Here is an 11,589-nt window from a genome sequence, read left to right as displayed (position 1 = left end):
CTTTGCTAGCAGCCATACAAAATACATAATCAGATGTGGAAGATTTGGCCCAATAAATCATAGCTCCATAGAAATATCAAATGTGTAGTCTAGCCCGCATAAGGAGAGCCAAAAATGAGCCATTCCTAGCCCAGCCCACACCAATTCTGCCCACACCAACAAAGCTATCTTCATTTCGTGACTTCTGCAAAAGCCCATGTTGTACTCTTGCAGCAACAACCGCACTGCCTTTATGCCCACCAGCAACTCCAATGTCCTGAGACATTCTAGAGCTCGTCCCTTGGAATAGGGGCATAAACGGATGCAACATACAACATTTTCAAGAAAAGCAGAGCAGAAGATCAAAGAAGAGACAAAACAATTAAAAGCAATGGTGTGTAGGTGAAAATAAAGATAATCCTATCAGGGATTTGATAAACCAAACAGCAAGTCAGCATATATAAGAGTCAACACACTGCATGGCATCATACATTATGACAGCTACGAAATTGAAGGACCAACAGGTTCAAAGCTAGGTAACTTATCACACACCTCTCAAACTCCCCCTCATCGCAATTCGTTGACAGTACTGATAGCGACCATGTTCATCTAGAAAATCCTAAAACATGTTTGTTCATAGAGTAGATAGATGCAGTAGACCACGCCTGATTTTTGATATTATCCATTCATGCCCCACAAAATTTGACCTTTCAGCTGCAAAGACGGTCTCAAAGTAACGTCCTAGCCTTACTCCCAGCCTTGAGGAGCAGGTTGCGCTGCTGCGTCCCAGCCAGTAGCAGCCACAGGGGCAGGAGCAACAACTTCCGGAGCAACAGGTGCCCCAGCTTGATCCCATCCATCGCCGCCAGCAGCTGGAGCTGTTATTAAGCAGAAATGAACAGAGAAGAGATCAACTAAAGTTGCACAACAAATACAATAAATGGTTTGAAATAGGACTACATGTTAACTAATATAATTTCAAATCATAGACGTTAGAAACATGTATTACAGGCGATGTTAGTTGAGACAAGAAATTGTTTACAAATGAAACATTTAAGTAGAAATGCCGACAGCACCTGAAGGCCTCAACATTTTGTGTTCAAAAGCTACTGTATTGCACAACACAGATACATAGCAATGTTGGAAACAATTGGCACTATAGTGACAAGACTCTCTACACCTAAGAAAAATGGGCCTACAATATTAGTCAGAGAGTGCAAACCTTCAGCAACAGGCCAGTCACCACCAGCAACAGGCGGGGGTGCAGCCACATCAGAGGTCCATTGGTCACCACCCCATTGACCAGCTGCTGCGTAATCAGTGATGGCAGCATACTCTGGGGCTCCAGCAACTTCCTCCTCCTGCTCCTTGGCTTCCTCAGGGTCCCTGTAGAAGAACAGATCAACCTGCACAGGGCAAACATGTAACGCTCTAAGCATGCAAATAGTACAAGACTCTACTGACAAGCAACACAATTCAACTAAGGATTTGATCAAGACAGCGTACCATGACGTCCCACTTGCGCCCAGGCAGGATAGTGCCCCTCATCTGCAGAACCATCCTGGCCAAGAGCCAGAACAGGCAGCCAATGCTGTTCCTCCCCTTGTTGTTTGCTGGGATGCCGATATCAACATACCGCATGGGAGAGTCGGTGTCACAGAAGGCGATGGTGGGGATGTTCCCCAGAGCAGACTCCTTGATTGGCTGCACGTGATTCAGAAGCACCGGATCAGCAACACTGAATCATCTAATGCAACAAAAGTGTACTACTTTGGCATGGCAGTTTTCCATACCTGGTGGTCGGTCCTTGGGTCGGTGAGGATGAGCAGGCGGGGCTCGCTGAAGGAGGTCTGCATCTGGTTGGTGAAGGTACCGGGGGTATGCCTTCCCGCGATGGCGTTGGCGCCGGTGTACTGCGCGAACTTGAGGACGGCGCGCTGGCCGTAGGGGCGCGCGGACTGGACGATGATGTCCTGCGGGTTCTCGATGGCGACGATGACCCTCGCCGCGAGCTGGAGCTTCTCCCATGTCTTGCCAAGGTTGATGATGTAGATGCCTAGGGATGCATTCAACAGTTTGTATCAAAGAACAGAAGCAGTATGACTTGCAAACAAGTGCACCCACGATCCGAAGCAGATCGACGCTAACCAGAGCAAAGCTGCTACTGTGCGCAGATCTCTGAGGACAAGGTAACCTAGGCGAAAAAAATCGGAAGCTGCCTGGCAGGAAGGCGTACCGTCGGTGCGGCGCTTGTAGACGTAGCGCTCCATCTGGAAGTTGCAGTTCTTGGTGCCGAGGTGGGCGTCGGCGGCGAGCAACATCTGCGTGTCCTGCTCCCGCTGGGAGAGCTCCGCCGGGGCCTGTCCAGCCGCGGCCGCCATGGTTGATGGGGACTCTGGAGCGTCTGGGCGGCGCCGGGAGGGAGAGGATTCAGCTGTGTGGGAGCGGCGGCGCGAAGGGGAGAAGGGGATGGAAGAGGAGGGGTCTTATCTGCGGCGCCTCTAAACCCTAATCGGCTTTTGTAGCGAGGTGGTGATGCTAGTTGGGCCTCCTCTATTGTGTGGCCGGCCCAACTAATTTAGATGTGGCCTCTCTTTCGTTACTTTGCTTTGAATTTGTTTCTTTTCTTCACAACTGCTTTTTGTTGGGTTACTAGTTGAATGCCCTTTGCTACGGGATCTTATTATTTTCAACGAGTGTTGCACTTTTTATATGTGCTAATGATCATCTATAAATATCATGTCTTATGCTTGCTTCACCTACACAACGCTCATCACACATCCCTGGAGTTTTTCTCCGGCATACAAAAGCATAATTCACATAAAAGCATTTCAACTATATTCCAAACATTAAAAATCCATTTTAGTTTTGAGAATGTTATAATTCTATGACATATAATTTATATACTTATCTATTTCTTGACACACTTAATATATTTATAGTTTAGAAGAAATTCTTAGTTTATCCACGTACAATTTTCGGGGAGTTTCTATTGGCATCTTCTTCATCGTACTTAACCAAATGTACCAAAAACTGACCCGGTAACCTTGATGAACAATATGTGTTCATACCAAAATCATAACACCCACTTTAACTTATATTATGTATGGCATGTCAAAGAACATCCAAGAAGAAGCATGAGTTAAAAAAACATGACCATTTTAAAATGGAAAGGGACAAGAACACAAGAAATAGACATTGGACTTAGCACCTTCCTCACCCGTCACCAAGCACTCACCATCTTCAACACCAAATATTACAAAATTCCGATACCCAACCCAAGCGGTTTTCAATGACACCCAACCCATTCGTAATGTTTTCTTGAATTTATCTATGTAAATAAAGACGACATGTCTTAATTAATTTTTAATACAAGAAGAAAATATTAATTAATTTTTATCTATGTTTTCTTTTTAATAGGTGGTGATGCTAGTTGGGTCTCCTCTATTGCGTCGGCCGGCCCAATTAATTTCGATGTGGCCTCTTTTGTGCTCTTGTGCTCATAATTTGTTTTTTTCTTCACAGTTGCTTTTGGGTTATGTAGAAGAAAAAAATAAAAGGAAGTCAAAAGCTTTACCATCCATTAATTAAGAAGAAATTGTTAAATTAATTTATGGAAAATCGGACGAAAACCATACAACAAGACACCATGGGGCTACACCCACTCTTGCTAGAGGCCGAGGGCCAAGCCCACCCAAATAAACCGATAAAACATTGGACGACACACTCTCCAAGAGCAGTTGATCTCCCAGCCACGCCGGAGAGAAAACGTTGTGACTACTATGGGAGGAGCAGAAATGGGAGACTTCAACGTAGCTGAAGAAGACGAACCCCAAGATCAACCTTGTCGCCCACGCGACACAAGGTCGATGTCCTCAACATGTCAAGCTTCCGGGGCCGCCACCCCGACATCCAATGGATCCACCACGCCTAGCGCAGACCACCAATACCACCTTTCGGGACCGCCACCCCGACCGCTCGCACTCGGAGCAACGACGTGGCACGACTCAGCCACTAGTGGTCCAAGTTGCAAAGAGAAAACCGCTCGCAGACCACGACCATCGCACAAATATCCGCCGCCGCCGTCTTGACATCCACCAACCATGAATCATGAGGAGTGCGACGAGACATCCACAAACTAGCTCTCCGAGACAACGCCCCCAGGAGGGAAGCGATGAAGACGCCGTCGTCGACCATCGTCCACTCTAGGCAACTAGAGTTTAGGCTTTCACCCAAAGAGCTCAAGCTAATCACGTCGAGAGGAAAATGAGCGCTCCGACGACGCCTTCAAGAAGGAAGACGATGCCAAAGGCACCGCCGTCGCCAGCACCGACACAAGGTCGAAGATAGGCTTTCGCCGACTCATCTCCTCAACTACGGAGAAGACTTGCGGAGCACAGATCATCCAGAACATAGTTGGGCATGCAGAGCCGCACTCCACCGTTGTCAACCACCTGCACCTTGCTAGGGTTGAAAATGAAAGGGAAATTTTCCGTCAAATTCCGAAGAAAAAGGAAATGGAGGACCAAATATACGGAAAAGGAAGCGGCATTTTGCGGAAAAGAAATGGAAACGATAAAAGCATAAACGGAAACGGAAAAGAAAACGAGGGAGTCTTTTCCGACGAAAACGGAAACGGCAGAGAAAATTCTGGAAAAATAAATACGGAAAGTTTTCAGAAATATAACTCAGAGGCCCGTGCATTTAGTAGGGCTATATTTACACATAAAACCAGGCTTGGCCATGTATAAGTCCACTAATTACTCTAACCCTAATCACTCTGTATAATTCCTTGTGCATGTAGTTGTGTGCGGCCAGACCTTCGCCGAAAGTCCTATCTTCGACGACTCATCTACCGTTGCGACGAATCCATGAGACCCTGTCGATCACAGCGTTACTTTATGTTGAATTGCCGCTTGTCGAAGTTAAGTGATATATCTTGTCTTATTGTTTTTTTTTTATGTGTCTCTTTCGGTCTACGAATCAAGATATTATGTCGCATTGTGTTGGGGCAAATATTCGTTTTCGTAGTGTATCCTCTACGTATCCGTTATGTATTTATATCCGATGATTTCCGTTTTTATATTCGTTTCCGGGGATTCCGATTTCATTTTCGATTCTGACAGGATAGAGGGAAACAAAAACGATAAAGCATGTTTCACTCCGTTTCATTTTCAACCCTACACCTTGCTCTTCCGCTTCCAACCATGGTCCGTCCCTGCAGCAGGACCATCAGACACATCCATTGGACACCACTGCCGCACAACCTCCATGCGCAACATCTGCCACCAGCACCACATTCGGCCTGAGCCGACCACTGCGACCAGCAGGTCGAACCTCCGCAGGGACGTCGGCCTTCACACCACCGCACGGGATACCACACTGCGTCGAACGCAACAACAGGACTGCACAGCCGCCGAGAAACCACCACAAGCCGTCGACCCGCTTGCCCTCCAGATCCGGACGAAAGGTCGCCGGATCCGCCAACCCGCGGCGTGAGAGGGAGCCCCCCGCACCACCACAACGTGGGGCCGCCGCCCCAGCATCCCAGCGTCGGTGAGACGTCCACCGCGCGCAAAGAACCTCACCACCACCGTCACGCCGGCCAGCAGCAGCAAAGAGGGAGGTCACGGCAAGGGGCTCGCTGGCGGCGCGAGGGCTTAGCCACGCGACACAAGGAGGGGAGGGGTCGTAGAAGAAAATTGTGGCGATAATTTATTTGGAGATTGATGAGGCTATGGCTATGTCTATGAGCATGACTTCAAAAAACTTAGTACGTAATAGGCTTTGTACCACGATGGTACGAATAGGTGGATCGAGAAATTAACATGCCAATGTGAGAAAAAAAATGGATGAAATGTCAATCTAAACCAATCCACTTGCATGTAATACCAGCAGGGTATCCTCTGGAAGACAAATTGTGGTGATGCACAAAATTTTGCACTAATGAAATTTCAGGCAATTGTAACATGTCGACAGGAATGCATTTGAAAACAGCACCTTGGTACTCATTTAGCTAACACAAGGTGTACCCCATAATCTTGAAACGTCAAAACGCGCTACACCACAGAAGAGAAAATACAATTGCCAAGACTAGCTTCTTCATTCGCTCATGTTCTAGAAAACTCTCAGGAGGCCTGTGTGCAACCAAGACCACAGAAGTGCTCAATGTCAATTCGGTCATGGTTGTTCAATCAGCTCAAGACAGGGAATATGCGGGTGATGTGCTCGAACGGAACGGTGTCAGCTGCGTTCTTCTTGAGTTCGGGGTGATTGAACTCGTTGCGTGGAAGGGCAATCAGTTGAGAGCGTCCACCCTTCTCAATTACCCATCCTGAGTTTGCAGCATGATACTCCATAAACTTGTCCAGTGCAAGACCTTCAATGTTGATAGCCTGAAAATAAACCAAATTAGATAAATAGCATGATTTGCCTGATGGTGATTGCTTTTGGTTGGTATGTAATGTATAGAGAATAGGTCGCCTAACATAATGCTTAAATTGCCATGAGCTCATAAAGAAATACTATGGATACATATTATTGTACCTCTGCTAGAACTGGCCTAGGAACTTTCTGGTATGTTAAGGAGAGCACATGAATAGCATAGCCTTGGATTGCCTGCTCAAAACCTTCAAAAGAAACTCATTATGTCAGTCAAACTTCATCTTTAGGTACAAGACAAGAACTCGTATCAATTGGCCAAAGATACCATGGCAAACTGACCACAGGTAGGAAAAACGCAGTAGCACTTATCAATTAGGATTAAAACAAATTCTAGCCTTTCCAAGTGAAAAACGTAACAATAGGACATGTGAAGTTAACATAAGACACATAGTCAACCAGAAACATTTATTTTGTTTGAGATGCTTACACAATGAGGATAAAAAACGCTAATAAAAAAGGGTTGTGCAGAAACTAAGCTTCTTTAGCAGATGCAGTAAAGCAAAAAAAACTGTACTGCAAAGTCTGTTGACAGAAATTGCAAGGAAAACACTGACATGGTTCAAAACTATTCAAGGAAACCTATGTGGGTATTAACATGCACATGAAATCGTAGTACAACTGCTAGCAACTGGTTCACTTAACAACATATAGCCAACTAAGCTTCAATGTCACAAGAAGCATATACCTGGAACAACTTCCAATATGTTACGGTTCTTTGATGCCTCATCCCAAAACTGGCGGAACCTACCAGTCTGTAAGCAGATAACTTGAGGTTAGCGATCAATACTCAATACACTCTAGTTCTTAGAGATCTATAGAATGGTCAATTAGCCAGACCATGCACGTACCTCTAGGTAGTGAGAAAGGACTATCAGGGTCTTGAACTGCTCCTCCATTTGCTAAAATAAAAAAGCATACAAGTCAACTCCACAAAATGGCAGCTCATTTCAGGAGATCCAACAAAAATGCTATTAACAGATGCACAACTAAAAAGACACAGTATAGATATCTCACATCTTGCACATCTGCAAGACTAATTGGTCTTGTGCGAAATTTCAATATTTCAGTAATCAGAAGGAATAGTTCAGATCAAAATGCACATTACTTTGCATGATGTCCTTGATGTGCAAATGAGCACATACTGAATATAAAGATGCTGGTTCCATCCCCTATCAGCCTACGGCAAGTTACAACAATTTTGCATCTCCAGGTCTACATGTCTTGCATATGTTTCAAGGTCAATGTAACAATCAGCTTTGATGACAAATAGATCACTGAACATTCACAGCTAAATCAACATCTCTCTTAATTCTGGACTCTTCTAAGTTGCATTTGGTTGAGAAACATAAATATGTAGATGACGAGAAAAGATCAATTCCAGGTGAAGACGTAAAGCAACATATATATTTCTCATACCACATGTTCAGGAATCAAGAATAGGCATAAGCTGAAGTCCGGGGCAGGCATTGCCATGAGAGCCTGTCAATAAACAACAAGCTAAGCAGATGAGAACGAATCAACAGAAGGTGTTATTCAAAAAATTGGTGCAACCGTTAGTTGTTTGCTGACCTTAATCAATATGCGCGCTACAATTTGTACGCTCAACCTTTCTGGCTCAAACTGCAACAGGGAAGCAAACATTAAGCATAGCTATATCTCAGCGGGAAACAGGATAACAATGGTTCATATGCATATGCGATTTTACCTGGTAAAGACGTAGAAGGCTGAGATTTGCATCCAAGTTGTATGCTTGTGAAGAAACCTAGTAAAAACATGATATAACCTGTGTTAATTTAAGAGGATCAAACCATGGCATAACTGACAGTGTGCCAACAAGTAGGTACGCATGCTTATGCTAAATACATAGATCCTAAATTCAAGTTTTGTCAAACTTTTTCCGTAAAGTTCACAAGCTGAACATCCACTGTACCAGTAGACCCAGTGTGCTATATATGGATATTATCTGTATAAAAGCTTATGTTTGCCACTTCATGACCACAGACATAATAATCTTAACTGAAAGTCCATTTATCAATCTAATCATCATTGTACGAACACATGATTGATGTTTGAGAGGGGCGTACTCGACCTCTTGAAGACAGCAAAGGCAAATTTAATCTGCCTATTCTAATATCATCCAAAAAAAACTTATTGACGCAAAGACGAACAATAGCGCTAAATTTCTAGCATCCGCGTATTGCCACGACTTGCTTCCGCGCCGCACAAATCAGCACAGCACCAACGAACCGATTTCCCCGCTGTTCCGTCGTAACCACGGGACAGGGCTAACGACTAGCACCAAGCCTGCGGACTGAGCCTTTCGCGAGGGATGAAACGAACAGGGGTAAACGCGCCCCGGGGCTAGGGTTTACCTGCTCGTTGACAAAGACCTCGAGGTCGTTGAGGATGTCGGGGTTGTAGGGGTTCGCCGCCACGATCTCCTCCACCGTGAAGGTCTCCGCCGGCTGCTCGTTCGTCATGGTCGGCGGTGTGGGGAACCCTAACGCTGGGTAGATCGAGAAACCCTGGGAGTGTGGCGGCGCTGAGGAGGGGGAGGTGGTGGATGGAAAGGGTTTCCGGGTTAGCGTGACTTTTGTCTATTTAGTCCCTCGATTATCTGGGTACTACTACTGCCACGCTGCGAAATATATGTGCCCCAACCATCACTTTATCCATTTTTTAGGGGTACCCTTGGGGTTTCTCACCCTTTGTTGGCTCACTTCCTGTTTCCATATATGAAAAACACAACCTTTAGCCAACAAATAAATGATATTATGTGAAAGTAGTATCATGCTCTACGCTAATTGAGTACAAGCCCCTCTTAGGCATAAAGACCCATCACCGAAAAAAGACCCTCTCACGCCTCATTCACTCCTCCAGTATTTTACAGGGCGCGGAGGGGAAATTCTCGGCCCACCCCCACAGTCTCGAAAAATTCCAAGCGGGTCATTTACCTCTCTGGTTTTTGCGAGTTTTTCTCTGGCCCATCCCCAAAGTTCCCCCACCAAGCCCAACGAATAGTGTAATTTCCACACACGACCCATAACTCGCGTTTCTTCGGGGAAGAAAGCGAGTGCCAAAGACCGGCGACGCGTTCTCGAGGCGACGACGTGGTCTAGCGGCGATGGTGCGGACGACAACCTGGGGACGTCGCCGACGGACACCTTCTCCATCTACGGCGCCTTCTCTCCGGTGAATCGCTCTTTCAGTGTTGTGTCAGCAAAGTATTTCCCCCCCAAGGGTGACTCGAGGGTTTATATCGAACTCTCGCGAAACTGAGCAAAGAGTATTCTCTTCTCTCTTCTTCTAGCAATCCTGCAAAGTAAAATAAAAGCCTTGTGTCCCCAACTTCACCGTGTGGCTGTCAAGCACAAGGTTTCGTGTAAGTAAATAAAACACAAGTAAAAATAAAGCGAGTAAAACTAGATAAAATATAGTAACTAATTAAAAAAGTGTAAAGGGATTCATTGTTTTTGGTGTTTTGGATGCAAATAAGAAAAGTAAATATTTTTGTATTTTTGGATTAAAATAGTGCAGCAAATAAAAAATAAGATAAAAGCAATATAAAGGTGTTTCTTATGATAAAAAGTGGTCTGGAGTTCATGGGTTCACTTGACTATTCTCTCTTTTAAGTTGTATAGTGGACAAATAGTAATTCATCAATAAGATAGAGGATGCAAAATAATAGAATGTGTAAGATACGCATTCATATGGGCATCACGTCCTAACATAGAGATGATGCAACACATTTCTCTTATACTCCACAAGAAAGGGAAAACTCCATGCAATCTTGTATTAAGAATTGACAGAACATAATCATAAGTACTTTGACATGATGTTTGAATATCAAATATGCTACCTTGAACAAACAAGATCGTCACTTTTGTCACGTGACGAACATAGTACATGCATTCACTTTATCCCTAGTGGGGTAGCAAAAGAAAAGGCAAAGCCATAATAGATCTTGAATATATTGTCATTATCAAATCACTAAAACCATGTTACTCCATCTAATACACACACCACCCCACACACCCTCTTGCATAGATGTTGGATCAGTTCAAATACTTAAGAACGGGATACATAATATGCATCTATCAATATATCTTACACATAATATGATCAGATTTCATAGCGCAATATCGTAGAATAAGGATCCACCACATAGGTATTACAAATATGGACATAATCATGTGAGGCCGCTCATATGGCACTAAAAACTACGAAGAACATGAGAAAAATAGATCAAGCTACTGCCACAAACCCGTAGTCCAGAGGTGGACTACTACCCCTTGACCATGGTAAAAACCAATACGCACTTTCTTACGTGAACCAATTTTTGGTATAGCTTTTGCCATATTTTATTATCTCATAAATATGAGTTAGAAATAACAATAAAGAAAAAAAGAAGCGAAGCTTCGTAGACAAGGCTCGTTCCGTGCTTGACTTACGAGCTCGTGTAGTAAGGCCTTGCCCTACTTCAATAAGGGCTTATGCACTCCACTCGTAAACGAGCGTTAGAGCTTTTTGAGCGAGCGAGCGAAGCCTTCCTGGAGCTTCCCCCTTCCCTCACCCGAGAATTGCATTTCCGCTTCAGCTTCCCCGGTTTAGTTGGTTTGGAGGATTAATTGATTGGATACCCAATCCGCATAATCTTTCAAAGTCACTGCTTATGATGATGAAGATGTTGGAGAAGGTGTAGATCCCTCTGGCGATGATCCCGGCGGAGTTTCCCCCTCCAATCCACGCGCGGGGGTATTTATAGACCTCGCGCGGAGATTCATGTTTTGGATCCGACGGTGGAAACTGAACGGTCGCGCCGTTGGATGCGTGACACGTGTCTTAGGTTAGAAGGGGTGAAACGACGTGGAGGTAACTTGACTGCGCGCTCCCGAAATTTCCGGCTATAGATTCGCATCTCCGAAAATTTAGCGCGGGAAAAAAGGAAGTTGTGCGCGGGATAAGTAGAACATCTGCTACATTGCCGTTATTGAAGAAAAGGTGATTTCCGAGAAGATGACATCGGAAACGAGAAAAGTTTAGAAGCTCTTCAAGATTCTCTTCGGAACCGAGTTGATTGAAGTCTGAGGAATGATGAATCTCGGAGAACTTCGGGGGCTACTGTTGTGGGTATACTTTATGGGTATATCAATGGCGTGGCTTAGA

The 11,589-nt window shown here is 44.8% G+C and overlaps 2 protein-coding genes across 2 annotated transcripts; both read right to left on the bottom strand.

The window, feature by feature from the left end:
• Positions 1–378: 378 nt before the first annotated feature.
• On the bottom strand, positions 379–2,424 carry LOC124701602 (40S ribosomal protein SA-like). Its single transcript, XM_047233694.1, has 5 exons — positions 2,216–2,424; positions 1,773–2,035; positions 1,486–1,683; positions 1,202–1,385; positions 379–857 (listed from the first exon to the last, which is right to left on the bottom strand). Exons 1-5 carry the CDS (start codon positions 2,358–2,360, stop codon positions 727–729), a joined length of 921 nt encoding a protein of 306 aa, XP_047089650.1. The 5' UTR covers positions 2,361–2,424; the 3' UTR covers positions 379–726.
• Positions 2,425–5,897: 3,473 nt separating this feature from the next.
• On the bottom strand, positions 5,898–8,999 carry LOC124696066 (eukaryotic translation initiation factor 3 subunit K-like). The gene is made up of 8 exons (XM_047228849.1): positions 8,796–8,999; positions 8,129–8,185; positions 7,993–8,043; positions 7,840–7,902; positions 7,272–7,322; positions 7,109–7,175; positions 6,526–6,608; positions 5,898–6,374 (listed from the first exon to the last, which is right to left on the bottom strand). Exons 1-8 carry the CDS (start codon positions 8,901–8,903, stop codon positions 6,174–6,176), a joined length of 681 nt encoding a protein of 226 aa, XP_047084805.1. The 5' UTR covers positions 8,904–8,999; the 3' UTR covers positions 5,898–6,173.
• Between the last annotated feature and the right edge of the window lie 2,590 nt (positions 9,000–11,589).

Source organism: Lolium rigidum, chromosome 3, assembly GCF_022539505.1.
Source record: "Lolium rigidum isolate FL_2022 chromosome 3, APGP_CSIRO_Lrig_0.1, whole genome shotgun sequence".
Taxonomy (NCBI): domain Eukaryota; kingdom Viridiplantae; phylum Streptophyta; class Magnoliopsida; order Poales; family Poaceae; genus Lolium; species Lolium rigidum.
The sequence above is the reverse complement of the archived record's forward strand: the minus strand, read 5'-3'. Positions and strand labels throughout refer to the sequence as shown.

Bases quoted from the DNA above. Each gene is read 5' to 3' on its own strand.
- LOC124696066 (XM_047228849.1), bottom strand. From the start codon at position 8,903: ATGACGAACGAGCAGCCGGCGGAGACCTTCACGGTGGAGGAGATCGTG. The intron at 7,176-7,271 runs GTACGTGCATGG...ATCTGCTTACAG, and splicing joins TCCTTTCTCACTACCTAGAG to ACTGGTAGGTTCCGCCAGTT. The intron at 6,375-6,525 runs GTACAATAATAT...GTTTATTTTCAG, and splicing joins CTAGGCCAGTTCTAGCAGAG to GCTATCAACATTGAAGGTCT.
- LOC124701602 (XM_047233694.1), bottom strand. From the start codon at position 2,360: ATGGCGGCCGCGGCTGGACAGGCCCCGGCGGAGCTCTCCCAGCGGGAG. The intron at 2,036-2,215 runs GTACGCCTTCCT...ATGCATCCCTAG, and splicing joins CTACAAGCGCCGCACCGACG to GCATCTACATCATCAACCTT. The intron at 858-1,201 runs GTTTGCACTCTC...GCTTAATAACAG, and splicing joins TGACTGGCCTGTTGCTGAAG to CTCCAGCTGCTGGCGGCGAT.